This window comes from Marmota marmota, unplaced genomic scaffold (assembly GCF_001458135.2).
Source record: "Marmota marmota marmota unplaced genomic scaffold, marMar, whole genome shotgun sequence".
Classification (NCBI taxonomy): Eukaryota; Metazoa; Chordata; class Mammalia; order Rodentia; family Sciuridae; genus Marmota; species Marmota marmota.
In genome coordinates, this window is record NW_026000242.1 from 17,424,975 (window position 1) to 17,452,972 (window position 27,998).

General features: G+C 34.3%; 1 protein-coding gene across 8 annotated transcripts in view; it reads right to left on the reverse strand.

Annotated features, from left to right (window-relative positions):
• Gria4 (glutamate ionotropic receptor AMPA type subunit 4) overlaps positions 1-27,998 on the reverse strand; it is a 344,863-nt gene that overhangs the window by 50,285 nt on the left and 266,580 nt on the right. For 7 of the 8 annotated variants that reach the window (XM_048795827.1, XM_048795822.1, XM_015489929.2 and 4 more), the window contains 5 exons: positions 21,391-21,549; positions 16,480-16,647; positions 15,161-15,265; positions 9,374-9,484; positions 2,402-2,608 (listed from right to left, as the gene is read on the reverse strand). In XM_048795827.1, coding sequence (XP_048651784.1) covers positions 2,402-2,608; positions 9,374-9,484; positions 15,161-15,265; positions 16,480-16,647; positions 21,391-21,549 — 750 coding nt within the window. Of the gene's footprint in view, positions 1-2,401; positions 2,609-6,850; positions 8,063-9,373; positions 9,485-15,160; positions 15,266-16,479; positions 16,648-21,390; positions 21,550-27,998 lie in introns of those variants that run through there. The other variant, XM_015489930.2, reaches the window with a different exon arrangement.

Below are 27,998 nucleotides of genomic sequence, written 5' to 3' on the forward strand. Positions count from 1 at the left end.
GTAAAGTGGATAATCATGTTTGTGTTAGCAGTAAAAAAGAAAAAAGAAATCTGAGAAGCAAAGAAGGATTTTGTAGACACCAGAAAAGAAAGTATAACACCTGTGGAAAGTTGAAGAGACAAGGAAAAAAGATTCCTTTTGGGACAACTGCGGGCAACTCAAGTGGCAAAGATTGAGGTCTTCAAACACAGGTTAGCTGAAAAAATAGGATGACATTATTAATACCTATTATGTTAAACTTTTCTCTCTCTAAGAACTGCATGGCTTTGGAACTTTTTGTTAATGTGACATGTATTACTGATGTGTTTTTTGCTGTTAATTATGCTATTATCTTCATATCATTTGTTTTCATTATTTAAACAATTGCCCCCCAATAAAATTTGGTCAAAACACTTGCCAAGAGGTGGTCCTGTGATGCTCAGTGGCTGGGGGAACATTATAGGATAGATGTGTAACAAATGCCCTAGAAAGTAACTCAGTTAGCTAGTGGATCCACAGTTAATTAGTAATCCAAGTATGATTTTTTTTTTTTTAGATAAAATACTCAGTAGTGTTTTCTGAAGGAATTGATTTACTGCCCATGTTGAACATCCCTAATCTGAAAATCTGTAGTCTGAAATGCTCTAAAATCCAAAATTTTTTTGATTGCCAACATAATACCACAAATGCAAAATTCTATATCTGTCCTCATGTGATAGGTTAGAGTCAACATATGGTTTCACATATAGAAACTCTGTTTCATGCATAACATTATTTTAAAATATTTCATGAAATTACCCTCAAGCTATGAGTATAGGTTTATATGAACCATAAATTAATTTTGTGTTTCAGATTTGTGTCTCCAGGTATCTCATTATGTGTATGTGAATATCCCTAAATCTGAAAGAAATAAAAATTTTAAAAGCCTTCTGATCACAAGTAATTCAAATAAAGGATACCACACTGTAGTTTTGGCAACTTGGATAAGGTCCTTGTCTAAAAGTTGCTTACTGTAACAAAAGTTTAAAATATTAACCAAAGAATGTTTATGTTAGGAGTCCATTTTCCCTGGAACTTAAAACTCAATATGAACTGTCCAGGAATCCTGTGGTAAAATGTGTCTTGCTTTTTGTAAACTGCATTTTCTCCCTCATTTAGGGCCACTTAAGCAGTCAGCAGTTCTTTTCTCATGGATATAAAACTGATTGCTTTATAATGTCAAACAATTTCCTCTTTCTGCTGAGGTTGTACCTACTGTACTGTGCTGTACAGAAAATGGTCATTGCTTCATGGTCTGAAAAGCAGGATACAGAATCGTGAAACTATTGAATTGCAGTTCTGGTTGGAAAAGTGAGTCCCTCTGTAGACTTCAGTAATGTTCTAAATATTTCTATCTTTACTCTTTTTACACACTGTATCATTTTTCATTTCAAAGGAGTCTTATGAGGATTAATCAGATAGAGTATACTTTGAAAATGAGATCTGTGAATTATGAATTGGCTCTTATAAAATTTCAGAATATATTTCAAGTGTATGTTACTTTTATTGATTACTGAATGAATAGAGCTGACTGTAAGCTACAGTTTTGGATTCTGGACTTTTGAAATATCATAGCACCACTAGCATTTGATAACTGCCAGTTTGATTTTGACACTGCAGTGGTAGCCAAAGCGAATGATCCTGATCTTGTTCATTCAGGCACGAATGTCAGCGCTATGTTTGCCCTCAGCTATCAATATATACACTAGATGTCTGACACACTCCAGGGAAGGGAATGGTGCACTTTGTGGGAAGCTCACTTCAGGAAAAATTCTAGCTTTTGTATTTTGCTCTGTATACTAGTGTGAAAAAAAGATGGCATTATATAAAGTTTAAATATACTGTGTTTCTGCAAAACTGGGAGAATCTTGCATGGTTGATGAATATTTTATAGAAACTAAAGCAGTGTAGTGATTGCTTCATCAGTTACTTTAAAGCTACTAATGAGTAATTACAAACAACAAGGATACAAATAACTAGGTAAAATAATGACCAACTTTATACCATTGAAGGAAGTCTGCTCTTGTAATTATCAAATGACAGACTTTGAATGGATTTGCTTTGTAGGTCTAAGGTTCTCTAGTATACCAGTCTCAAGCTTAAGGGTATCCTCAAGACAGATCCTGAAGCAAATGCTTTTGTTTTTTTCCCTGAATTCCTACCCCCCTTTTTTTTCTGATTTTGAAGCTATCAAACATCAGTTTAATAATTTGGAAATCACATTTTTACTGAAATGGGGAAATTATTGAATAACATTATGCCTCTTGAAACATCACTCTAAACTTAATAAAATAGTAATAGACATTTAAAAATTGATATGTGCCCAAGTGAAAAGTAATTTCAGGCCATGTAAGTAAATTCTTCAATAAATTGATTTGCTTACCCCGTAAACAAGTTCTCCTACCATCCCATTCCAGATTTTTGTGTCTGCATCCCTTGCTCCATATTTTCCATCAGGGACAATGGCAATTTTATACTTGATACCAATATGTTTTGCAATTTCAGATGCCAAATCTACACAGTATCCTTCATACTTGTCATTTCCTTCAAACATTTCGTGATTTTTCTTGTACATAACATAGGGGGATTCCTATAATGAGAGAAGCGAAACTGTAAAGGAGAAATTATAAAAACATTTGAAAACCTTTATGTAATTTGCCTTTACATAATTTTCAGAATTTGACATAAATAGTATATTCAGCACTGTTACACATGTGATTTTGAGTGGTCAGAAATTAATAAATAAAACAGATGAATACATAAATATGCTTAGGATTATATTAAATTGCTTTACATTGGATAATAAAAGTAAATCTTTAAAATAGTTTTCCACAGAATTATTATTACATATCCAGTACTGTGACTGTAATAAAAAAAAAGTCCATTATTAATTCTCTATAGAGCAGCTTAAGTTATCTTCTTTGGCAATGAAATTATATTCCCAAAATATCTCATGAAATTTGAGACTATTGAGTAGTCAGCTTCATTCAAAGTCATGTGTCTTAATATTCTTCTGTACTTTTTTAAAGCTATATTTAGCTGTGACTTCCTTTAGAAAGAGGCCTATATAATTTGTCTTTGATTTCTAATAATTAGTAAGATAATCTTTCTCAGAGCAGGCATTTGTCATACACAAAGTAGAAATAAATCAGTAATTTAAAAAATTTTACATAGTTAGTTATTTGCATTAAATTTACTTTCCTAAAGTTGTCCAGTATTTTGGCTTTAAATGCATGTGCTCTATGCATTTTAAGTCTATTATGAAATATGTTCCTATTGAAAGTTAATAATTTTCCTTCAGCTGTGATGAACACACACTTCAAGTGGTATTTCTATTTAGTTTTATGAATGAGTTAGAAAATAGGAGCATCCTTACAACGTGGAAGTTTACCAGTGGCTAATAATTATGGGACAGGTTTCAGTTAAAACACATACTCCTAAACTGAAGCATTTAAAGGCCCTAACTAAAGAGACATGTTAGCAAAAGGCATTTTGTTTTTGCAAATGCCACCTAAGGCCTGGTGAACATGAGATAGGGATCTGTCACACTTCAGCTTTTTTTTTAAAATATTTTTTTAGTTGTTGATAGACCTTTATTTTATTTATTTATATGTGGTGCTGAGAATCGAACCCAGTGCCTCACACATGCCAGGCAAGTGTGCTACTGCTGACCCCCAGCCTCAGCCCACACTTCAGCTTTTTTAATCATATGCAGATAAGGACTGACCACTTTTGGCCACAGATTTATTGATATAATGCATTTGTATTTTATAAAATTTTATTATAACTTTAATTGTTCCTAAGAATCTTTTTTCCCTAGAAAATTCACAGTCAAGGAAACTGAGCTCTGGATTAGAAGGCAATTTATTTTATATAAAATAGTAGTCCTACACTAATTCTGAATTTGCTTATAAGTACTTTGCAAATGTTGAAGCCCATTTTAAAAATAATAAAATGTGTGAATTACATGATATTTTCTCATAGAGATGCCCTAAATAATTACACAGTGGGAAATTGTTCATACTATTTTATTAAATACTACCCTGATAGGCATTATCAAGTGACCCAGAGGTCTCCTAATTCTTTGAATTTGATGAATATTCTAACTGGAATTGGGTAAAGAAAGTTTATCCACCTATAAAATTAAAGCACTCTCTCTTCTTCAAAATGAAAATTATTAGCTTACAGAAAATATTCTGAAATTTAAAGCATTTTCTAAATTATGAGTGTGATTATAGAGATTGGTGAATTGCTACAAAGCATTTCAATTTCTAAAATATGGTATAAAATCTTAGTTATTATAAGCCTACTCTTTTGTTTTCTTTTTTTATAATAACCTAATCAAAATATGAAAGATAATGCAGAAAAAAGCAAGAGCACATATTTGTAAAATATTTTACATTCAAGTACATATATTGTATAGAAGTTTTCCTGGCTAGCAAATAATCAACTTTACTAAAGTGTCTTTTTACTACATAGTGAAAATTTTGCTTAATTAAAACAGCACATTTATTATTTAATCAGATATTTATTAGACACCCATTGTATGCCAGGCAATTTGCTGGGACCTAGGAATATAAAAATAAATAAAATAATAAAATATCCCCCTCTTCTAATCAAATTACTCTAAATTCTTTGTAATAAGGGTAAAGGAGTGTAAATGGGTGAGGAGCAATAATGAAATTTAGTACTAAGAATGATAATAGTTCTTGCTTATTTAGTGCTTACTCTGTATCAAGTATGATGGGTTAATTATGTTCTTTCATCAACATTTTATATTGACATTTTAAAGTAGGCATTTCTTTTTTGCAGATGGAAAAGTTAAAAGACTGAGGGAATTTAAGCATTGTTCTGAAATAGAACTAACAAGTAACCAATGTGGGAGTTAGGCATACATTTTGAAATATCTGGAAAATTTTAAATTTATTATCGTACCCATTAAAAGATGTGCAACTAAGATTTCATATGATTTAACAAGAGAGGCAACGAGAATAAAGAAAACTATTTCTGTATTTTTAGCAAATGAAGTTGTTTATTTTATATTGTCTTTTGAGAAAACTATGTAAACCTTTCATTTCTCCTCATGGTGTCTGCCATATAGAAGGCACTCAATAAATCAGTACTTCCTAAATAAGAATTTCATTGCAAAGTAATTATAGTAGAACTTCTGATTTAGTTCTTCAAAAAGGGAGGTAAAAACTGACAAGTGCTAGGTTGTCCCTTTTGAATAAGGCATATGTATATATCAGTGAAATACTTAGTATCTTCTTTCATTTTTTTTTTAATTTTATTTTTGGAGGGGGGTGGAAGTGCTGCAGGTCTTTGTTTTCCCGCCAAACACACCAGCCAAGGCTAGAAAAATCTTCAGCTTATTGAAGATGTTGATTGTGAATTGAGCTAGATGTTTTGCATAACTAGGACCATAAATAATGACTGGGATTCAGAATGAATGATGCATATAGCTTAAAAGAAACAAGATGACCACCCTCCAGGAGGTGGGAAGAACAAAGAGAGAAAAACTAGGCTTTTCTTGCACAAAGTCTACCATGTTGCTCAACTCTACCCAGTTTCTTTGAGTGTGGCTCATTTTGCTTTCCCTGCATGACAAATCCATATGAGTAGCAAGCAAATCCTCAACACTCCCAACCCTATTCGTCTCATCACTAATATGAGGAGTTGTCAGCATGTTTCTCTCAGAACACACTATCCTGGGGAAATTTATTACAATGTTTTAGGGTTACTAGGGGTGAACAAAATACCAAATCTTTTCAATATAACAACAACAAAAAAAAGAATTCTAGAATACCCTTAAGAGGAACTTGTGAAGTATCTCTGCAAATCAATCCTATTGAGCCCCAAGTGTTCAATTTTGAATCACAATGGAAGGATCAGAGAGTGAAATATAACTTCTTCCTTCCAAACAGTGTAACCTTCCTTATTTATTATCAAGTACTGTGCTCTATGGAACAATACTTTCTTAGAAATTATTTTATATGAATTATTTGTTAGTGATTGTCAGTTTATTAAAACGATTTCCATAATAAATGTTGGTATTTATCTTAGTTTGCACTTGACTTTTTTTTTTTTGGTTTTTATTTATTTATTTATTTATTTATTTTTTAAAAAAATTTTTTATTGTTGGTTGTTCAAAACATTACATAGTTCTTGATATATCATATTTCACACTTTGATTCAAGTGGGTTATGAGCTCCCATTTTTACCCCATATACAGATTGCAGAATCACATCAGTTACTTGACATTTTTAAAGCTTAATTAGGAGAAACACAGTTGGATATTCTACATTTCCTTTTTTTTCTTTTCTTTTCTTCTTCTTTTTTTTAATGTGGCACAGATTTGGATTTGACCTCCTTAGGTTGTTATATAAATGATTACTTTGAAGGCAAAAAGTTAAATCAGTATCATCATCAGTTCAATAATACTACAGATTTTATAAAACTTCTAGTTAATGAGACTTAAAGATAAAAAATTATGATAGTGTCAATTTTATTTTCTATTTAGATTTAGCTATACTATATTCAGTATGGTTATATTCAAGTAAAATAAACTCATCATTAAAATGAAGATCACATTATAGATATATAACACTGTTGTAAGAAAAATAAAATTTCAGCAGTATAAAAAGTGACACCACATTTTGTTTAGGAATGAGAGCTATAATAATCGTGGATTATGTTTCTTATCTGCTTTTTCTTACTAGGATATAAATTCCACCGAGTGCAAGATTTTTGTCCGTTTGTTTTCTGACATATCCCCGGGGTCTATAACTGTGCCTAGCACACAGCAGACGCTAAATAAATATTTGTAAATGAATATTGGGAATTTCTCAATCAGTTTTATTTAACAATAGCATATATCATTACAGTGTATCAACATATAAATAACAGCATACACGAAGAAAAGACAAATGTAAAAACAGCAATATCATATCAATTTTGATCAAAATGGATGATTTCCAGTGCTCATTCTCAGACTTCTGTATCTAGAGATCTGTATTGTACATATTACAATGACCAGCGAACTCATCTGTATTGGGTATTTTCAGTTGAACTTGGGGAAGTATTACATGCAGTTATAAATATTAATCTACATGGAATCATATTTCTTTCAAAATGAATGAGGTGATAGAGTTGTCGTAAGTACTGGGCTACCATTTTCAACAAAAGCAAATAAAAAGAACACTTCCAGGGAAAGAATTCTAGTATGTATTTTTGAATTACTGAAAGATTATTCAGTTGCAAATACCAGAGGTATTATTTATATGAAGATTACAATTCATACAAAAAAGATAGATACTAGTATTACACTATTCGATAGCAAAAATAATGATGGCATCATTGTCAAACCACAGATAATTTTACAGAATATTCTTCATATAGAGAGAAAACAACTGGATTTTCAGTGACTTTTACTAATTTTTTGAGAGCATGCTTCCTGAAAACTAGCCATGCTTGCAAAATTAATCCAATATTTTGTGTTTAAGAATTTTATATCCAACCCTTTTAATAAAAGGGATGGAAAGGAGATTCTCTACATTGTATCTATAATGCACAATAATACATTTCATTTCACAAAAAAAACAAGCAAAATTCTCAAAAATCTCTAAAGAAAACAATTGCATATATTCAGAAAACAAGCACAGGAATTCAGAGATTTTTACTTTTAGAAAATCTACCCTTGGAAATAGGAGTGGTATCGTTCCATCATTTGTATACAAGGACCTCATTTCATGAGATGGGAACTGATATGTCATATCACTAAGTAATTTCTTTTTTGACATATATTTTCTTGGGGAAGATGAGGATTTATTCTTCTTTTCTTTTTCAGAAAAGTCACAGACAATTTTTTTTTTAAATTGTTTTCTGGTAGTCCAGAGTTGGTCATCCAAGAAGATTCCCACATGAAAAATAAGCTTAAATTATTACACAGTAGAACAAGACTGGAGCCTTAGTTAGGAATGGTCGAACAGCGTGGAACTCTTTTCTTTCTTGATCAATTTCTTAAAATAGGATTCTTCATCAGAGGCTGAAAAGAGGAGGACTGTACTGAAGTATGACTTTCCATTACTGTGTCTTTTTTTTTTTTTGGAAAAGAAATATAAATATATATTGCTTTTCAAGTCCCATGCAAATATTACACAATTAAATTAGAAGGTATACATAAACACTGCAGTTGGTTGGTTTGTATACTAAAATCATAAATTTCCAATCAGGGTTTGTCAGATTACATTAAATTGCTAACTGGTGATCCAACACAGATGTAGCTAATTGAAACATGTAAACGCTTCTCTATGGAATTTTCATGCTTTGACCTCAATGTCAGTTTTAGAAAAAGCGTGACATTACTAAAAACCTAAAGCTAAAAATTAAAATTCTGTAAGCTATAAACTAAATTATATAAAACACTTCCATTTTATTAGAGTAGGGATTCCATAAATAATTGATGATATATTTTGCCTGAAGAGACAGTAAGCTGAAGACGTTATAGCTTTAGATAGGAAATGTCACTGATTGTTGATCTCCTTTCACCACCATCGATTCTAATGAGCATGTTTGACTTTAGAAAAGAAAAGTACATAACATATTCTATTATTTAAAAGATAATTTCATAAGAATCTCTTGGAAAGTATAGCCTTAAAATTTAGAGTATTTTTTCATTTCATGACGTGAGCAAATGAAGCAATCACATTTTTCTTAATTCCTAGAAGTCCAATAGTTCATATGTGTATTTCTCACTAGACAATGAGAAAAATAATCAGTGCAAAAAACTCTTTTCACATTAAGAATAAATGCAAAACAAAATCAATTACTAAAACATTCGTTGTATAAAACATGCCCATTAAAATCTCTACATTTACATCTTTACTGTTATAAACAGACAATGTAAATCATTATCCAATGATTAAACTACCTGAAAAATTATAATTTTAAACACTATTAACTATTATTACATTGATGTTAAAGAAACATAATGACGATAATAATATGGTGTTTACTCCCAGATATCTTTATGATTGGAAGTTGGCCTTTTGCATGTTCACTGTTTGGTGTTTGGGTCTCAACACTTCATACATTTCCAACTAGATTTTGACAGTCTCATTTTTTTTTTAACATCCGAGCACTTTTGCAAAAACAATAAATGCAACAAAAGATAACACAAATAACAGTACAGAAAAGACTCAAAGCTCAGGACAAACCTATTCAATAGATTTTGGTGGGTCAGAACACTCCCATCATCACTAAGATTCAGTTTCTGCCCTCCCTGTTCACTTTAGTTGGGGAGTTAATATTGCCTGTGGACAAAACGGAACACCACAAAGCATACACCAAAACTTACCATGATTGTGGTCACAACCACTGTTCTGTTCTCAATGGCTGCTGTGTCATTGCCAAGAGTAGGGACATCCTGAATCAAGACTAATTTGTCCATATCATTCCAGTAACCAACCTGCCAAACAGAAAAAATACTTGAAAACATGGAGAAGTGTTGGCTCTAGCTTTCTTTGGGATAGTGAGTGCTATAAATAACTAAGCAACCCAAACAAATTTAAAATGCAAATAAAAAAGAGTGCTTGCAAGTTTTGTTAATTGATAATGAGCCGGTTTTCTTGGTTTTAAAGATACTGCCTTATTACATATTTACAACTTATTATCATGGTGTAGCCAAGATATTGGGAAGGGCTGGTTCCAAAGGGCATATGAGTTAGATGGAACACCATTTATGGTGATTCTCTCTTCTAGTGGTATAGACTGGCATAGCCTAAAATTGATTTATATGATCTTAAAATTAAAGCTACAAGTTGTATAGTAAAGGAAATAGCCAGCCTTTTAAGCAAAAGAAAATTTCATATTTGTTTATTTGTATATTCATTTATTTGGTACTGGGGATTGAACCCAGGGATGTTTTACCACTGAGCTACATCCCATCTCCTCCCTTCCTTCCTTCCTTCCTTCCTTCCTTCCTTCCTTCCTTCCTTCCTTNATTTTTTAATATTTATTTTTTAGTTTTCAGCGGACACAACATCTTTGTTTGTATGTGGTGCTGAGGATCGAACCTGGGCCGCACGCATGCCAGGCAAGCGCGCTACCGCTTGAGCCACATCCCCAGCCCCTATTTAAGATTATTTTTGTATGCTTTTTTTTCTTCCTTCCCGGTACTAGGGATTGAGTCCAGGACCTGGCCCTGGCTAGGCAAGTGTTATACCACTGAGCTCCATCACCAGACCTTTTTTATTTTACTTTGAGATGGGGTCTTGATAAGTTGCTTGCCTTGAAATTGTAATCCTCCTGCCTTCAGCCTCCCAAAGTTATTAAGATTACAGGCATATACCAATATATGTGCACCTGGCAATATAGGTATTTGAAAGTTAACACATGTAGAAAATCTAAAAGTTGGTCCAAATATCTGCATTTTACAGATGAAGACTCATCTAAGAAGGTTTTAAACAAATCATACAAGGTTATGCTTTTGTGAGGCCAGAATTAAAAACCCAAGGTCTACATGACACCAAGTCCAAATACTTAACTCTTATGCTAAACAGACTTTCAAAAATAGTGTTCATTTAATTCTTCCAAACCTCCTTCTTGAATTTCCTGATGCTGTTTTTTTTTAAATATTTGCTTTGTTTTAGTTGTAGTTGGACATAATACCTTTACTCTATTTTTATGTGTTGCTGAGGATCGAACCCAATGCCCCACATGTGCTAGGCGAGTGCTCTACTGCTGAGCCACAACCCCAGCCCCCAGTAAAATGCATGTATTTGCTCACTGATCTGCATTCACTATTTGTTCTAATATGTTTGAGGAGTCTCTCTCTTGCCTCCTCCAAGTTTCTTAACTGCCATGTTAGTATTCAGGAACATATTACAATAAGGCAAAGACTAACATGTCAGCAAGAGGTGCTACAAGTATTGTGTATGTGATTCAGTAACAGAATGGACAGGAGAAAGAACTTCCATTAACATGGCTAGCTATACTTTTTGGTTTGACCCAAAATTATGGTATATTTACATTCAGCAATTGTTTTCAATTGTCCATGTGGATCCATTTCTAGCTGACATTTATTTAGCAAGTCTATGAAAATTTCAACTTAAAAACAAGTATGCCTTTGAGACTCCCTTTACTCAACTCCTGTGTGTACTTAAAAAATGCCAGTTGCTTCCTCTTAATTCTCCTTCTCATGTGACAGTTGTGTGACATGAAAATGGATTTTATGGTTTAGTGCTTCATTAATGTGCAGCCACCCTACAGATCACAATAGTCCATTTTCAGGAAAGATAATTTTTCTTTATTAATGAGTCCCATCATGGAAAAAAACCAGAAATCTGGGGCACATTTTGGAGAGTATTCAATTATTGGCAAGACCTTAACATTTTTTACTTAACCTGTGTATTTGCAATGATCCCTTCAAAGAAAAATGATTCAAAAGTGCTGCAAAATTAAAATAATAATCAAAATTTTGTCACCTTGTTTTTTATTTACACGCAATTCTAGTGAAAAGCCACATTGTGGGCTGGGGATATAGCTCAGTTGGTAGAGTGTTTGCCTTGCATGCCAAGGGCCTGAGTTCAATCCCCAGCGACACACACACACACACACACAAAGCCACATTGTGAGATATACATTCAATTAATGGTAGATTTCATGAAGGCCATGGATTTATGGAAAAGTTAGACCATATAGGGGTTATTTCCTAAAGAAAGGAATTTAAAGTTTGGACCTAGACCCTCATTGGAGGTGGAGTTTCTCTCTAGTTAGTTTCAACACATTTTACTTTTAACTAAGAACTTTTCCCTTGCCTGGTCTCATTTAATCACACAGGGAAATAGCTATTTTTGCTAGAGAAAGAAAATAATGAAAAGTGGTTTTGTAAAACTGGAGCAAAAATATGAAAGCATTTAAATCACTAAACTTGTGTCAGATTAAATATCCATTAAATAGGGATGCCATAAAAATACTTATCTTCTTTAGATTCTGAAAGGTAAATTGTGTGCAAATATAACCAGAACAAAGCATGTGGGTGAAAGTCCATGCATTTGTTGGAGGGTTTGGAGCCCAAAGCTGAGGGATTTGTTTGTATCGAGGAAGCCCCTGTTCCTCCTGTAAGGAACCCCTGTTCTATTTAAAGGTGGTTACTTTGAGAGCAACTTGGAGCTGTCCTGAAAAATCTGGCTTATTCTCCCACCAACCCTAAAAAGAATCTTATTAGCACTGGCACTGATGTTTCATAGCAGTCAAGAGAGTAGTCTCAGGAGGTACAGCAATTTTGTTCTGGCTCCCCTTGTTTCTAGCTGACTATCCATGGGTAGGTTAGTTTCTCTGAGTCTTTTTAGTAAAATGAGAAAAATATATCTTATTTCCATGTCATCATGAGGCTTAAATGTAAGAATGCACATCAATTTCCCATGACAGTGCCTGGTATATAACCTACTCTCAATAGGTCAAAGTTTCACAATTAAATCTGGTCTTGGAACACTGTCTCTGGAGCCCTCGCTGTCACTGTAATGTTAAGAAGATTCCACCGCATGTAGGGGCCTGGACTTAGAAAGAGCTTTGTAGCTTCAGCTTAATGAGACTCTCAATCTGTTTTTCTGTTACTGAAGTCAGACAAACTGATGGGTTGACTCTCTGATCTATTTTCAAAGATTGCTCCCTGGTTGGCAAGTGTTCAATTTACAAGAACGATCACTCACTTTGCAGACATATTGCCTGGTCTCAGCAGCATAGTGTTTCTCACTGTGGCTCATTTTTAAGTTTAATATTCTTGACAGAATGCCCAAGTTGATCATTGCCACAGGTAAAGGAAGACAGATGAATCTGCACCATTTTACACTTCACAGTTCTTTAAAGAGTCTTAGATGAATGTCAGCTGGGTGTGAAGATGTACTGTTCATTACTCTCCTGACTTACTCTAACTTTCTCCTCAAAAAACCCTAATGCTTGTTACCATCATGGTTCAATAAACCATGAAAAGATTCAGTAATATATAGATCACTTGATATTATTGCTCTACTTCCTGCTTCCTTTCCCCATGATTGTTTCTCTTATGGAGAATGATTTGAATTTCTGTACTTACTTTACAAAAGCATAGAGTTGTCTTTTGCCTTTTGAAAAGCTTCTGCTTTATGTGAATTTTGCAAGATCTGGTGCATGATGGGAAGGTGGCCTACCTTACCTCTCCCATTCCTTGGTCAAGGGTTTTAGGGGCCTCTGGAGTGCTCTGTCTGCTCCACAGCTAGTGGTACTTTCACACTTTGCTGAAAATGGGCCTTTTCCTTTCTTGTTGCTGGTGGTGTGGTAGCAGAGTGGGTAAAGTGGTATTGATGTGGGAACCCATGACTTTCTTTTTCCTTTGCTTTGGGCAGTTTCTTGTGGAGCTTAGAGGTGGTACAGCTAGGCTCCTCACCTGTCATCCAGCTTCCACTCTATCTGACCTACAGCTCCAGCCCAATGTGTGTCAGCAGCAACCTGCACAGAAGAAGATGCATCGAGAGGCCGACAAGCTGGAGGGGTTTCCATGCCAGGTGTCTCTTCACATGGATACAGATGAAACTGAACACCATGCACTGGAGCAAAACACAACTTGGAAAGCCTTGGCCAGTTTCCATGAATGACCACAACTGCCCTGTCTCTAAGTCATTCCTCGGGTTGTTGCCTCTGCCTTGTCTGCCTACCTGAACCCTAGCTTCATGGATAAATTGAAATTCTCCTCCACGCAGCCTTCCTTCATCTCTTTCACTCCAACTGGAAGTGGCTCTTCCTTTTAGAAATTCTACGTGCCTTGTTTCTTTGTCACATGGACCATATATCCATCTCAGTAGAAGATAAACTTCTGGAAATGAGGGTCCACACAAGACAAGGTGTGAGAAGGTTCTGGAACCAGACTCATGAGAATTAAAATTCTCTGTTTTTTCTTACAGGCTTTACATAAGCAACCATAATGTATTTGGACATAATTTTCTTGTTTAGAAAAAGGGAGATAATAATACTCAATTTTTTGTTCTTCTTGTTGTTTTGTTCTTGTTCTTGTAAATTCTGAAAGTACCAGGTGAAGTCCTTGAGACTTAAAAGGAATTTCAGAAAGTACAGGTATTATTATTTTATTAAAGCAGGAAAATATATTTTGGAAAGATTTTAAACAGCCAAGTATTGACCCAGAGTATTTATTTATTTACTTATTTTAGTAAATATTTTTACTAAATATTTACTTATTTTTAGACACAGGGTTTTTAGATAAGTTAAACTGAATATCTCTTCCCTTGAAATCCTAGCCAAGCCTAGAGAAAAGGAATAGTAGAAATCACATGTGTTAGCTATAAAATGCTTACAACTAATTACTGTGGTACGATTGTATGGTTCCATTGTATAAAGTACTTTTTTTGATATTGGGAAAACTGCTGATGTATCTTAAGATATCTAGTTATATCTTAGGACCTACAGTTATCTTCTGAAATCCAAGACCCTGAAACCAGTACCTTCCTGAACTCAACTGGGGATTTGCTCTCCTACTCAGCCCAATAATAATAATCCTCATAATCTTATCTTCCACTTGCTTTCTCCTTTGCTCTTTTGAATTTGTCTACTTGCTTATTTCAACATCTATCCTGTTCTAAATACAACCATCCATTAGAACTAGTTTTTAAAACTTTGTACTCTAGTGACTTCATACAAGGTATACAGAGGTGCTATGTCTCTTTATTGAATTGTGTTCTTTCCTGCACAGTAGAGTTATGTTTTGTGGAATTTTTTTTCTGAAGCCCTTCCCCAAATATTGCTTCCATTGTGGAAAAAAAATCACATAAATAGTGCATAATAAATTAGTAGTTTTAGCTTTGTCACACCACTGAACATACGATACCAGAATTTACCTCAGCACAGATTATCAAGATAGTACTATTTGTAAGTATTCACATTAAAGAAAGAAAGAAAGAAGGAAAGAAAGAAAGAAAGAAAGAGAAAAAAGAAAGAAAGAAAGAAAGAAAGAAAGAAAGAAAGAAAGAAAGAAAAGAAAGAAAGAAAGATCATGTAGAATATCCAGCTGGCTTTCTCCTAATTAGGCTTTAAAAATGTCAGGTGCAAACTAAGAAACAAGATTTCCTTTTTTTGCAGTTTGATAGTGGCTTACCTTTCGAGGTCCTGTGCTCTTTAGCTCAAACACATCCATTGTGTAATTTACTCTACGTCCATAGTGGTCAAACTGAACATTCCCAGTCAGCCCTTGAATCCGAACCTATGAGAAAAAGAAAACCTATGCATGTATTTGTTTGCCACTTCACTACTAGAAATCTCAACTTCAGCTGCTGGGCTTATGACCACACACTGTGTGGAACTATAAGCTAAAACCACTCACTGGAATGCCATTGAGCATTTGAGTTTTGGAGTTAGAACCTGAAAGAGGGATATCACATTGAGGTAAAAGTGATTCTGCTTTATACCTAGAAGATGAATACACTTCATTTCTTTTTATATTGTAAAGTTTCCCTTTTAACAACAAGATTCTTCCTCAATATTGAAGTATTCTTTATAGAATAGAAATGTCATTTGTTTACAGCTAGTTTTCAATTTTATCTACGTATCTACGTAATATATTAGATACCCTTATTCCCATGTCAGATCATATTTTCTCCTTGATAATACCAAGATATAAGAAACTAAAAAGTTGAATGTATTTTTGAAAAAATTCAAGTACATTTGATCCCAAATTTCCTTTTCATTCACTTTTACTTATGCTTTACCATGGCATTTAAAAACTTTTAAATTATAATATTTATATATGTAACATTCTGATATAATATATAGCATTATTTGAAAAATGGTATCCATATAATTATAAAAGAACAAAATAAATTGATTACTTAATACAAGGTGACAATTTAAAGATCTTCTGAAGTAGTCATTAGCTGTGTTTGCCAAATATTTCTTGTTCTTCTACATTCTGGGCCCAAGGTAGGCTTGTACTTCCTGAGTACCTTCTGGTTAGCTAGCATTATGTAATTCTTTCTGATATATAAATTGTAAACAGATGTGATGAGCCACGTACAGCATTTAACTGCCAATTCAAAACCTGCCTGTAAGAATCTTTTTTCCTTTGCAGCAATCAAGATGACAGCTGTTTTGCCAGCCTGAGCCCCTGAGTGACTATAGTGGGCAGAGAGCCCTTGCTAATGTAGAGTGTGGCTAGTGAGCAAAGCTCCTTTGATTTTTGAGCCACAGGGATGGGGGGATTACTATATCACAACCCTGCTTGCTCTGACTATGCTGGTATGTTAAGATTAAAGCATCAAAATTTTTACTCTGCATTTAGAAAAAGATAATGATCCCTTGACTTATTAAATCGGCAATCGTAAATATGCATTTATGCTCAGAAAAATTAGTCAGCTTACTTGAACATTTCACTTAAACAAGATTGTCACATAAATTAAGCTTAATAAAAGTGCGAGTTACCTGTTTGAGTGTCCTCTCCATGTCAATTCCCTGGCCCCATGGGGCAGCAGGGTTTGCCAGACAATCTCCAGCATTTCCTCTCCTTGAGATATCGATTTTCTGCCTTCTGAGGCTTCGGAATGTTTCAGCCATCACCAGGACTCCGTCATAAGTCAGGGCAGAAGTGTACTAATCGAATGGAAGTGATTATAATGGTAAATGTTAAAAAGGTTATTTAACTCTAGAAATGGTCTGTGGGTTCTGTGGGCTCAATGACAAAGCCCAGTGTCTGGAGGATGATGAGATTAATGATGACTGATTCACTCTAGCCTCAAAAATTTGTACTGTCACTTAAATACAAAGACTGTATGCCAAATCTTATCACCCTAATTAAAAAGGCAAAAACAAATTCTGAAAAATGGAGGGTATTAAACAGATTCCATCAGATGGGAGAAACAAGACCTCAGATGAAGACTTTCTGTTGTGTCCAAATATAAACAGCAGTGGAATAACAAAATCCTAGGTTCAGCATTCTTGGAATCTTCCTTGTCTGTTGCAGTTGGTAAGCTCCAGGAGTGCTGGGCTGTTTTATGCTATTCCTTCCCCAAAATGTCTATAGGGATTCTCTGAGATTTAATTTATCTATAATGACTTGAAGTGTGTATCTTTGTTCAGTCTTCCAGAAGAATTAATGGGATTGTTTGTTGTTATTCAAAAATATGATGCCAGAAATTACATCTCCTTGCTCAACAAATGTGTATTCACCAGTTACTGCACTAAATATGAACAAGGATCATTCAGGAGGGTTAAATCATTTCTTGTAAGTTTCCATTATAATCTTGGATCAAAGTGCAGAGACAAAGCATAGACCATCTGCTTTCCAATGACCACCCCTGCTTCTTTGCAAAAAACAGTGAATTCCCCAGGAAAAATTATTAAGGTAAGAGAAGACATGACAAAAGACTCAGTAATTTGTTTAAGCTGAAAATGAAAACAATAGGGGGTTACATTTGGAAGAATTTGATTAGAGAGTTACCAAACACATGGGAAGCAGGATACATTTTTCTTGGTGCAAGGCTGAGCATCAATGACTAAGCATGACAAAAACTGTCATCTCTTTCAGAAATTCCATATGGCCATTTCCATGTGATGAATACCACCTCCACCTGTATGAGAGTAGATTTGTGCTGTGGAAAGTGGAGGATGATTTTGATTTTTACTTGCAAATGAAGAAATTTCAATTGTAGAAAGTAAACATAGGCAATATGACAGAGCAATCACTATTCCAGGGAAGAGAAAATCTAAATTACATATAAAAATAAGTTCTAATGCAGAACCTTTCAATAGTAGAGGACCTAACCATTAGGCTTGTATTAGGATTTATTAAGATTCATGTAAAGTAAAAGACTTGCTGTATATATGTAAAGGACATGATAAAAAATAAAAGAAAAATAAACTTAAGAATATGTACTCCCCCTCAAAACTGGGGTAGGATAGCTGAAGGACATTCAGGTGATTAGCAAGGTGATGTATCAACATAAATATGGCACGACTGTCCAAACCAATGCATCTTTGAGTAGAGAAAGTCATCAAATCATCTTTATATAGGACAAGAAAATAAAAAATAAATAAAGTGAAACTTGCCAAAGGCATGAAGGTCAAGAGAAAAATGAATTACCAGTATTTCATGATCTACAGAGAGAAAAAAAGAAATACACTGTTGCTTTTTCAGTAGGAAGAAAGAAACTAAGAAGAGATGACATCAAAAATCAAACGCACTTGCTGTGGTTTTAAAAAGTTTATCCATTTTTGTGAAACAAGTACACTAGAAGAAAGAACAGGTATCACACAGGGTGGAGCATTAGCAAAGGAGGCAGTCAGAGCAGCAAAGACCTGGGCTTTGACAGGTCATAGAACTGGTAGATAGATAGAAGCTGTAGTTCAAATAAGTTTTCCCTTTTCAAGGGAGGTAGCCCTTTTCCATGTGCCTTATTGTATTACAACCCAGGAAACCACAATTATGGGCACACAACTTCTAGATGGCATCTAGAAAATCCCTATTAAATAAATATTTGGAAAAACTTGATCTTGGCTTAGAGTTATTTACAGCTCTAACCAATGATCAGAATGGTGGGAGGAGTTCTGTTTTCCAGGGTATAAGACAGAGATGAGCAGAATCATACTAAGTGGAAAGAATGTGGGCTTTGAAAAGAAAGAACTGAGATGAATTCTAATTCTGCTACTCATGGACGAATGGAAGAAAATGTGAAACCCCCTTTTTTTTTTCAGTTATGAAACATTAAACAGAGGAGTTAAATAAGAAAAGATAACAACAACTATATGCCATGGTCTTTTCCAGGATGAAATTTTGTATCATATTTGAGAACTCTAAGAAAGATGTACTGAAACGGTGGGTAGGAACTGGAAGAATGACAAAGGAGAGTGATAGATGGTTATTGCCCCAAAGGAGTTAATAGTTGTGAAACAGTAAGTATGCAAAGAAATAATGTTAAATCCTTGGTGAGAATTACACACTCAAATATTATGGAGAGTACAAAGGAGAAAGAAATGGACATTTACTGGAGAAAAAAGAAAAAGTTTCAAAGAGAAATTGAAATTGAGATAAAGCTTTGGAAGATGGTTGGATCTGGACAGGCAGAAATGAAGGTGGAGGACAATGGAAATGGAATCCCAGTCCTGGAGTGAGACAAGCATAGGGGCAGTTCTGATTGGAGCATTGGAAAGAGAGCACAGGGTCATGAAATAGGAATTGTTTAGCCTGCATTGGTGGAAGATATTTATTCCAGAAGATTGTTTAAAGCAGATATGTTTTAATATCAGAAATCATGTTGTTAATCTTGGCTGAAAAACTAAACAATTAATTACAATTGATCCTCATTATTTGCAGATTCTGTGTTTTTAAACTTGCCTACTTGCTAGTATTTCTTTTGTGATCCTCAAATCAATACTGGCAATCCTTTTTTTTTTGGTTATTTGTGGTCATGTATGGAGTAGTAAAAATCTGAATTCACTAAACATTGCAAATTCCCAGTTGTGATTGAACAAGGAAACACTTCCTTTTCTTGTTTCTGCTCACATATTGGAAGCAAATAGCCTTTCTGTGGTCTATTTAGTGCTGTTTTTGCCAATTTTGTGCTTTTTGTTGATAATTTTACTGTTTAAAATGGACCTAAAGCATAGTGTTGAGTGCTGTCTAATATTTCTAAGTGTAAGAAGGTTGTGATGTGTTTATGAAGAAAATATGAATGTTAAACAAGCTTTATTAAGGCACAAGTTATAGAGTGGCTGGCCTTTAGTGCAATGATAATGAGTCAAGGACACATTAAACAGAAACACATAAACCAAGGTTATGCATTGACTGGTTGATGAAAAGGTTATATCCAGAGGCTCACAAAAGGTAACCCTATATTCTCCTAAGTGCAATGGCTTCATATTTGCAGATTCATTATTTGTAGAGACTTTATATAACTATCATAAATACTGAAAATTGACTGTATATATTTAATAATTGGCTTCTAAATGCATAGAATCATGACAAGAGCTATGAAAAATTACATATATTTATATGCATATATATTTGATATCTATTATATTGTGTCATAAAAGCTGTGTTTGTGAAAATATTGAAAATTGGCTTAAATTTAAATAGATGTCAACAAAGTAGATTATCACAAATGCCATAAACCAAGCTGTGGCCCAGACAAGTCTAGATGGAGATTGTCAAACAGGAGACATTAAAAACGATTCTATGCTAGTATTTCATGAATTTGGTCCTCAATTTGAGGATAGCCAGTTAACATATCCATTTAACTTCTTGCATGTATTAATCTTCAATATCAGAAAGTAGGAATGCAGTGCTTGGCAGAGTGAATTCCCAATAAATGCTTTGTTTTGAAATTCCATGATTTTTTTTTTTTTTTAGAGAGAGAGAGAGAGAGAGAGAGAAAGAAAGAGAGAGAATTTTTTGAATATTCATTTTTTAGTTTTCGGTGGACACAACATCTTTATTTTATTTTTATGTGGTGCTGAGGATTGAACCCAGCGCCCTGCGCATGCCAGGCTAGCGCGCTACAGCTTGAGCCACATCCCCAGCCCTCCATGATTTTTATAGGCTAACCATCCAGATCCCAATATGGTAGTGGGGAAGTTGACAGTAGCAGTATGAAAAATTTTATAATTAAGAAATGGAATAGCTGAGACTCTCTGCGAGTAGATCTTAGTCTGTGCTTGAACGACCAAATTGTGTTTTAAGTCTCTACTGAAAAACACTGTCAGTGAGAGATTAGTAAATATTGATGGTGATGATGTCTTATTATGTGGGAGCTCACAAAACTGGAGTTGATATGTTATGCCATTATTTAATGATGTCTTAGAAAATCAGCTGTCATTTTTGATGAGAAAAAATGTACTCATTACCAGAAATTTACCAGCTTCCTTTGAAAATATTAACAAACACAACATGTAGTGTTTGTCAGAGAAAGAGTCAATGAATATGACTTTTACTGTTATTTTTAAAAATAATTTTTGCAAAAGTTCTACATTTTGCATTTCTACCAATTTCCCAATATTTCTACTCTTTATAAATAATCATTTTGCAGATATAGTTATTATCAAGGTAGAAAAATTAATAGTGGCCATTCACATTTGAAATAGTTAGAAAACAATGACCTATAAGTAAATTGGATGTTCAAAAATAAAGTTATAATAATAGGGAACTGTTTGAGTTAATATCTAAAAAACCCTTAAATACAGAAATTTAGAAATTTTGCTTGGGCAGTGCAGTATAATACCAAAGAGTTGCTTTCCCGAGCCATGCCATATCTGATGAAATGTTAGAGAAACTGTATAATGAACTTTTTATCATAAATTTTAAAAATACTAACAGTACATGAAATAAAAACAAACAAATACCTTTGGGGGAGTCTCAGATCCTGGATACTCTCTCTGATCTAGTTTCTTCCAGCGATCCATTAATTTGGTTACCATAGGTGTATTAAAATCTACCAACTGGAATCCTGTCACATTGGCTCCACCATGTATAAACCTCTCAAGTGAAATGTCCTTGAATCCCTATAAAATCCATAGAAAAAGTTGTTAAATTTACTTCATAATGATACATTTCAATTCTTTAATAGTAGCACAAATTAATGACTAAGATATATTTTAACAGATTTCTAATAGAGCAATGGCTAGTTGTCAGCTATTGAATTATGCCACTGTAGGCATTAAATCTGTCAGTCAAAATCCAATACATGAAAAAGCATATAAATATTTTCAGTTTAGCTCAACACAAGTATTTCTTGGATGCTTCTATGAATGCATGAGGGTATGGGAGACAAATAAAACAACATCAAAAAGTCTCCTGTTCAGGACGTAATTGTCCTCTGATACAGATATGTGCAAATGTGTATTATATAAAGGCAATATCAAGGTATAATGACATTCTGTGTCGCTGATAGGCGAAGTCATTTTAAGGGTTTTTGGTTTAATTGTAAAGTGGTCTAAAAGCAGAGAGAGCTGGGAATTTGAACCAGAGAATATAAAAAACTTTGATTATGTTAGTTACTACCATCCTGAGAATCCTGGGATACATTACTGCAAGAGAGGAGAGCAAGCAAGGCCATGCATGGGTTCCTGTGTTGTGGGAAAAAAAATGGTTTCCACTGGGTGGAATGAAGAAGCCTGGAGGAAAAGGGGTGTTATATTTTTGGCATAGAAATAGTAACCTGGGTTTCAAAAATTCTAGAAAGCTATTAATTTTCTATTGATTGATCAGTTGTTTTCTGTTGTGTATCAATTATATCTCCTCCTTCCCATCTTCCCTCTCTTCCTTTCTTTCTGCTTTCCTTCCTTCCTTTCTTTTATACCTAGCCCCTTTTCTCCATTAAGAATTTAAAGTGTCTTACAAAAATATGCACTCAAAGCAGGAAGAGGGAAAATGCATATTAAGGAAGTAAACTGATGAAGCCCAAAACATTATTAGCTCAGGGAAAGTGAACCACACTCTCACACACACACATACACGTGCACATACGTGCACACATAAACAGGCTTGGAGCATCTGTCATTGCTTTTTGCTTTATTTTCTTTTAGTGTTTTGTAAAGGATTTTAAAAATATATATACAAGGAAATTTATTGCAGGATAATTTGGAATGGCAAGACCTAGAAACAATCTGGGTGTTCTCAATAGGAGAATGATTAACTAAAATCATGGTGTTGATACTGTTTTTATTTGTTTATTTTATTTTTGTTTTTAGATATGCATGACAGTAGAGTATATTTGGGCATATTATACATACATGGAGTATTAAGTTACCATTCTTGTGGTTGTACATGATGTGGACTTACACTGGTTGTTTATTTATATATGAACATAGGAAAGTATGTCTGATTCATTCTGTCTTTCCTATTCCCATCTCCCCTCTCTTCCCTTCCATTCAGTCCCCTTTGTCTAATCCATTGAAACACCGACTTTTCAGTTTTCATCTTATGCTCCTGTGTATTTTCTTTATTTCCTTCTTGCTTTATTCCTTCCTTCCTTCTTTCCTTTTCTTTTCTTTTTAATTTTTTCTACTTAGTTGTATATGGTAGCAGAATGCATTTCAATTTATCATACACAAATGGAGTGCAACATTTCAATTATCTGGTTATACATGGTATAGAGACGCACCATTCATGCAGTCACACATGTACCTAGGGTAATGATATCCATCTCATTCCACCATCTTTCCTATCCTCATAATTCTTTTTCTTTTTGGTTTGGGAGATTGAACCCAGGGGTACTTAACCACTAAGTTACATCCCCAAGCCTTTTATTTTTTATTTTATGACAAGGTGTCTCTAAGGTGCCAAGGCTGGTTTTGAACTTGTGATTCTTTTGCTTCAGCCTCCTAAGTCACTGGGATTACAGGCATATGTGGTTTTGCCCAGCTCTTATGTTTCTGTGCACAAAGATGTGTTTTAATTTTATTAATTATCAAAGCCCTGGCAAAGGCACCATAATACCATCAAAAATAAAATAAAATAATAGCCCTGCCTTTGAATCCCACCTTTGTTACTTTCTAACTTAGGCTTCCTACATGCAAAGTGAGAAGGATTATTCAAAAGTAACTAGCACATCAGATTTGAATTCAGTAATTGATAGCAATTATTAATTCATTCACTCAACAGATATTTATTTCATGCCTTTTTATATGCCAGCTACTTTGACAGATAATCAGTAACATTCTGATTTCATTGAGAAATAAAGTAGATAGCAGAAAGCAAATCTATGTTTTGGAAATGGGAAAAACACTGACCATCAATCTTTAGCTACTAAAATGTCAGTTGAACATTTGTTTGCTTTTACCAGAGTATAGTGCAAACCCACAGGCAGGCAAATAATTTCAATATTTTCTAAAAAGGCACAGTAATTTAACTGTTGCATCGGTTGCTAATTGATGACAATATTATTTTCTTTCAGCCATGGCTGAAATGGAAGGTCTGTCAAGCCTTTTATAGCATTATCCACAGCTGCAAGACACTCAGGCAAAGCTGCAGCCTTCAGAAAAAAAAAAAAACCATCTGATGTAAAGCCTGTCTAATAAACAACAGCCTACATTTCTCTTATTCCATCCTATTGTTACACTGAAGATAAGGGAAGAATTACCTTGTCACGATAAACTCATTTTACTTATGATTTGAATGAATGGTGGGTGGCTTAGTTAATTTTTGCTATGTCTGTTCTAGTACAGGAAATATTTTCTCTTTCATATATTTTCTTAAAATTTTATATAGAAAATGGATAGGATCTAGACAGAAAAGCAGTTTCCTTGGAAACAGTTACTTTAGTAGCCATTAAGTTTCAGTTTGTATCCATATAATATTGTGGAACTGAAAGTTCTGGGGCAACAATGTCATAAAATCATTTACTCTGCAGTCAGGGGGAAATCAGTGGGTGAGTGTCTTAAGCAAATTCTCTTTAGGGCTGGGTGATCAGAAGAAAGGCCCTCTACCTGTTGAAATTGGCTACTAAATTGCTTGTATTTAACCATGGTTAATGACCTTTCCAGATTAATTCCCATCTTAGTTTTCCTTAAATTTCCATTTGCAATTCACACATTCTCTAGGGGGAGAGGGGGAAATGTTTAAAATTATTAGCATCAGTTATCCTGCTGACCATGTTAATCTGTAGGTCCAATCACATCACTGATATTTACTAAATGTTCATCCTTTAAGTTTTATCTAATTCATGCAAATTTTCTGCTTCTTTGAATTTCAGGTTCACAGGTTGACTAAATCATATCAAGAAAGTTCCGGTGCAGTTTGCAGAAGGAACATCAAACAGAATGGGGAAATTCTCTCTCCTCATCTTTTAAAAATTAGTTTGAAGGAATGGACTTAAAGTATGTGCTTTTGATGTACATGTAGATGGTGGAGTGAGACCTGCTCCATGCAGAAAAGTTGAAACATAGGAAGCAGAAAGAAAAATGTAAAACAATATTGCCAAGTTGGTAAAATCTTTAACTGGAGTCACTGGACTTGAATTGCCTGAATAAAAATGTGTTAGATTGGTAATCTGGGGCACTGTTTCTAGGCCCCATTCTGAAATAAACCATACATATAAATGCAGACAAGTCACTTTGCTCTCTGTATATTTGTTTGCTTTGTAGGTGAGACATGAGTAGTATATTACATGTATGTGGCAGGTTGTGTGTGTGTGTGTGTGTGTGTGTGTGTGTGTGTGTGTGTGTGATGTGATAAGGGAGAGGTGAAGCATAGGTTTAGTTAGTCTTTAATTATATACCCTAAACATGTTATAGTTTTGAATTTCTTTATGTCAGAACCAGGTGTTTTCCTATATATTAAATGAATATATTTTTAAAAAATTAAAAATTCAAGTGATTGCAAGATTCTGACTTTGCCTTGCAGGTGGAACAAATGCCTTGTTGCTGTGGATGGCCACATAACTGTGAAGGAGGAGTGAATATCAATACCGAGCAATGTCCAAAGCCAGATTCCCCTCAGGGTGATGTGGGGGATGCTTAAATGAATGGTCACTTTGTGGCATTATTGTCACTGTGTGGCATTTCCCTGGGAGTTTAAATAACTCATATGTTATTTATTCATTAGTGAATTTATTTAATTTTTGCAAGTAGACAGGCCAGAGCTTCAAATTTGTCTTTGAGACTTAATGGTCTGTGTGATATTGGGTAAATTATACTGACCCTCATTTTCCAGTCTATAAAATAAACATCTATTTTTAAGGACTAATTAAAATAATTATAGTAACAAAACAAACACAATGACCATAGCTGGGTTCTGGAGGAAAAGCAGAAGTTGAACAGATAAAGAGGAAGGAAAAAGACCTGTTTCATAGACATTGTAGGAACAACATCTTAAAGAGCCTGCGGTGTGCTAATGCCTTATTCACAGTTGTGCTACAGGCTGTTGGACAGTACTTGCTTCAAAGGAGGTTTTGATAAAGGAGAAAGAAGCCTTCACCAACACCAATGACATACTATCAAAGGCAAAAGGTGATGTTGAACACAGAAAAGGGGTCATCATCATGGTACTTAAGGACTGCTTTCAAAAAGAAATGGCTGTAACAATTAATTAAGATTGGGTGGGACAAATGCTTTGAAGTAGAGACAGTGGCCAAGCTAAAGCTTCCAAGAGAAAAGCAGGTGTTTGGGAGTCAGTTTGATTAGGAGAACAGTTACACATGGGGTGGGCTCTGCATTGAGTAGGAATAAAGTCATTTCTTTTTTTCCCTGTGGTACTGGGGAGTGTGTGTGTGTGTGTGTGTGTGTGTGTGTGTGTGTGTGTGTGTGTGCATGTTAAAGCACTAAGGGTGCTTTAACACTGAGCTATATCCCCAGCCCTCCTTATTTTTTATTTTGAGACAGGGTTTTGCTAAATTGCTGAGGTTGACTTCCAACGTGTGTTCCTCTTGCTTCAGCCTTTCCAGTTCCTGGGATTACAGGTATGCACCACCACACTTGATAAGGGTGATAAAAACCTTAAAGGGCTATTTGCATTAAATAGTACAAAGAGTTGATCCTAAAGAATTTAAGTAGAGCAATGCTTCACTTTAGAATGCTTATTCTGGTAGAAGATTGTGAAAACTGGGGCAATGACTCAGAGTTAGACAGTATGTCATTTTAGAGAAACGAAAGTCCTATGGAGAGGTGAGACAAGTATTAGCAGGTAGGGCTGCAAGTCCACAGGACAGCATATCATAAAGGGTCTGATGTCTTTAACTATATTTGCAGTCTGGGACCATGGAAAAAAAATTAAGCAGGGAAATGATACAATCATGCCTGTGTTTAAAAAAATAACTGGCAGATCAGTGAAAGAACTAGAAAAGAGAAACTGTAAGGACTAAGAAATTGATTTCCTTACTTCAGTCTCTGAGAAACAACAACAACAACAACAACACAACAACAAAACAACAATGACATAAAAAAAAAAAAACCAGACTACATGAACTGACAGATAACATATTCCTACTTCTATATCCTGGAAGAGAACACAATCTATTGAGAAACAATATTCTTTTCTAGTACCGCTAGATGGTTGGTGTATTGAAATAAAACATACATATGCCCACATACAAATCATATACAGGACACAGAAAAGATAAAGAGATTCTAGCAATCTCCCTTTCCTTGTGTTACTTATTCTTAATATGCAACAGTTAATGACAGTGGCAGTGAAGGTCATCGAGAAATTTCAAGAATCAGGGAGAGCTGTACTCCTTCCTTTAGCTATCAGCATAGTTCAAGCCCGTCAGATGATGTCAACTTCCTGTGGAGCTTATTAGACCCACTGCAGGCTGTGTGTGGCCTGAGTAATATGAGAAGGGATTATCATTTCTTTTAATCTGGCTAGAAATGAGATAATAGCACACTGCTGATATTTGCAAAGGCTAGGGAGATCACTGCATGTAAAAAAATGATTTCCTTTTTGTCAGGACAGACTGCTGTATGAGCTGTATGAGGATGATAGTTAATTAAGGAAGATAACTTCAACTCAGATAATGACAAGGCAGACTAAAGCAATGCAAAACAGAATTTCCAACTTACTTGCAGCCTTAGTCATAAATAAACTGAATATTATTTTATTTAAATACTTGGAATCTGTCTTTTTTTTTTCAGCCAAAGAGTTTAATGACCCTTGGGAAGTCAATATTTCTGTGACCTTCTTTACATTGATTCTTGGCTGAGAGGATTATCACCTTAAAAGACTCTAAAGGGTACTTAGATTTAAATTGTTTCTCCAGGGAGTTTAACTTGTGTAAATAAGGGATGTTCTTGGCTTTTACAAAATTCATGTTTATAAATTGATGATACAATTGCTCTCATATTGATGTCTGCTAGTTTCATTCTTCCCTTTTTGATAAATATAGGTTGGACTTTACACTTTCTGCTTTGATTTTCAACATTGTACTTAAAATATTTGTTAGAATATTTCAAAAGAATATTTTAAATCTTCTGGAATATTTATAGCCAAAGGCAACCAGTAAGAATTGCTCTTT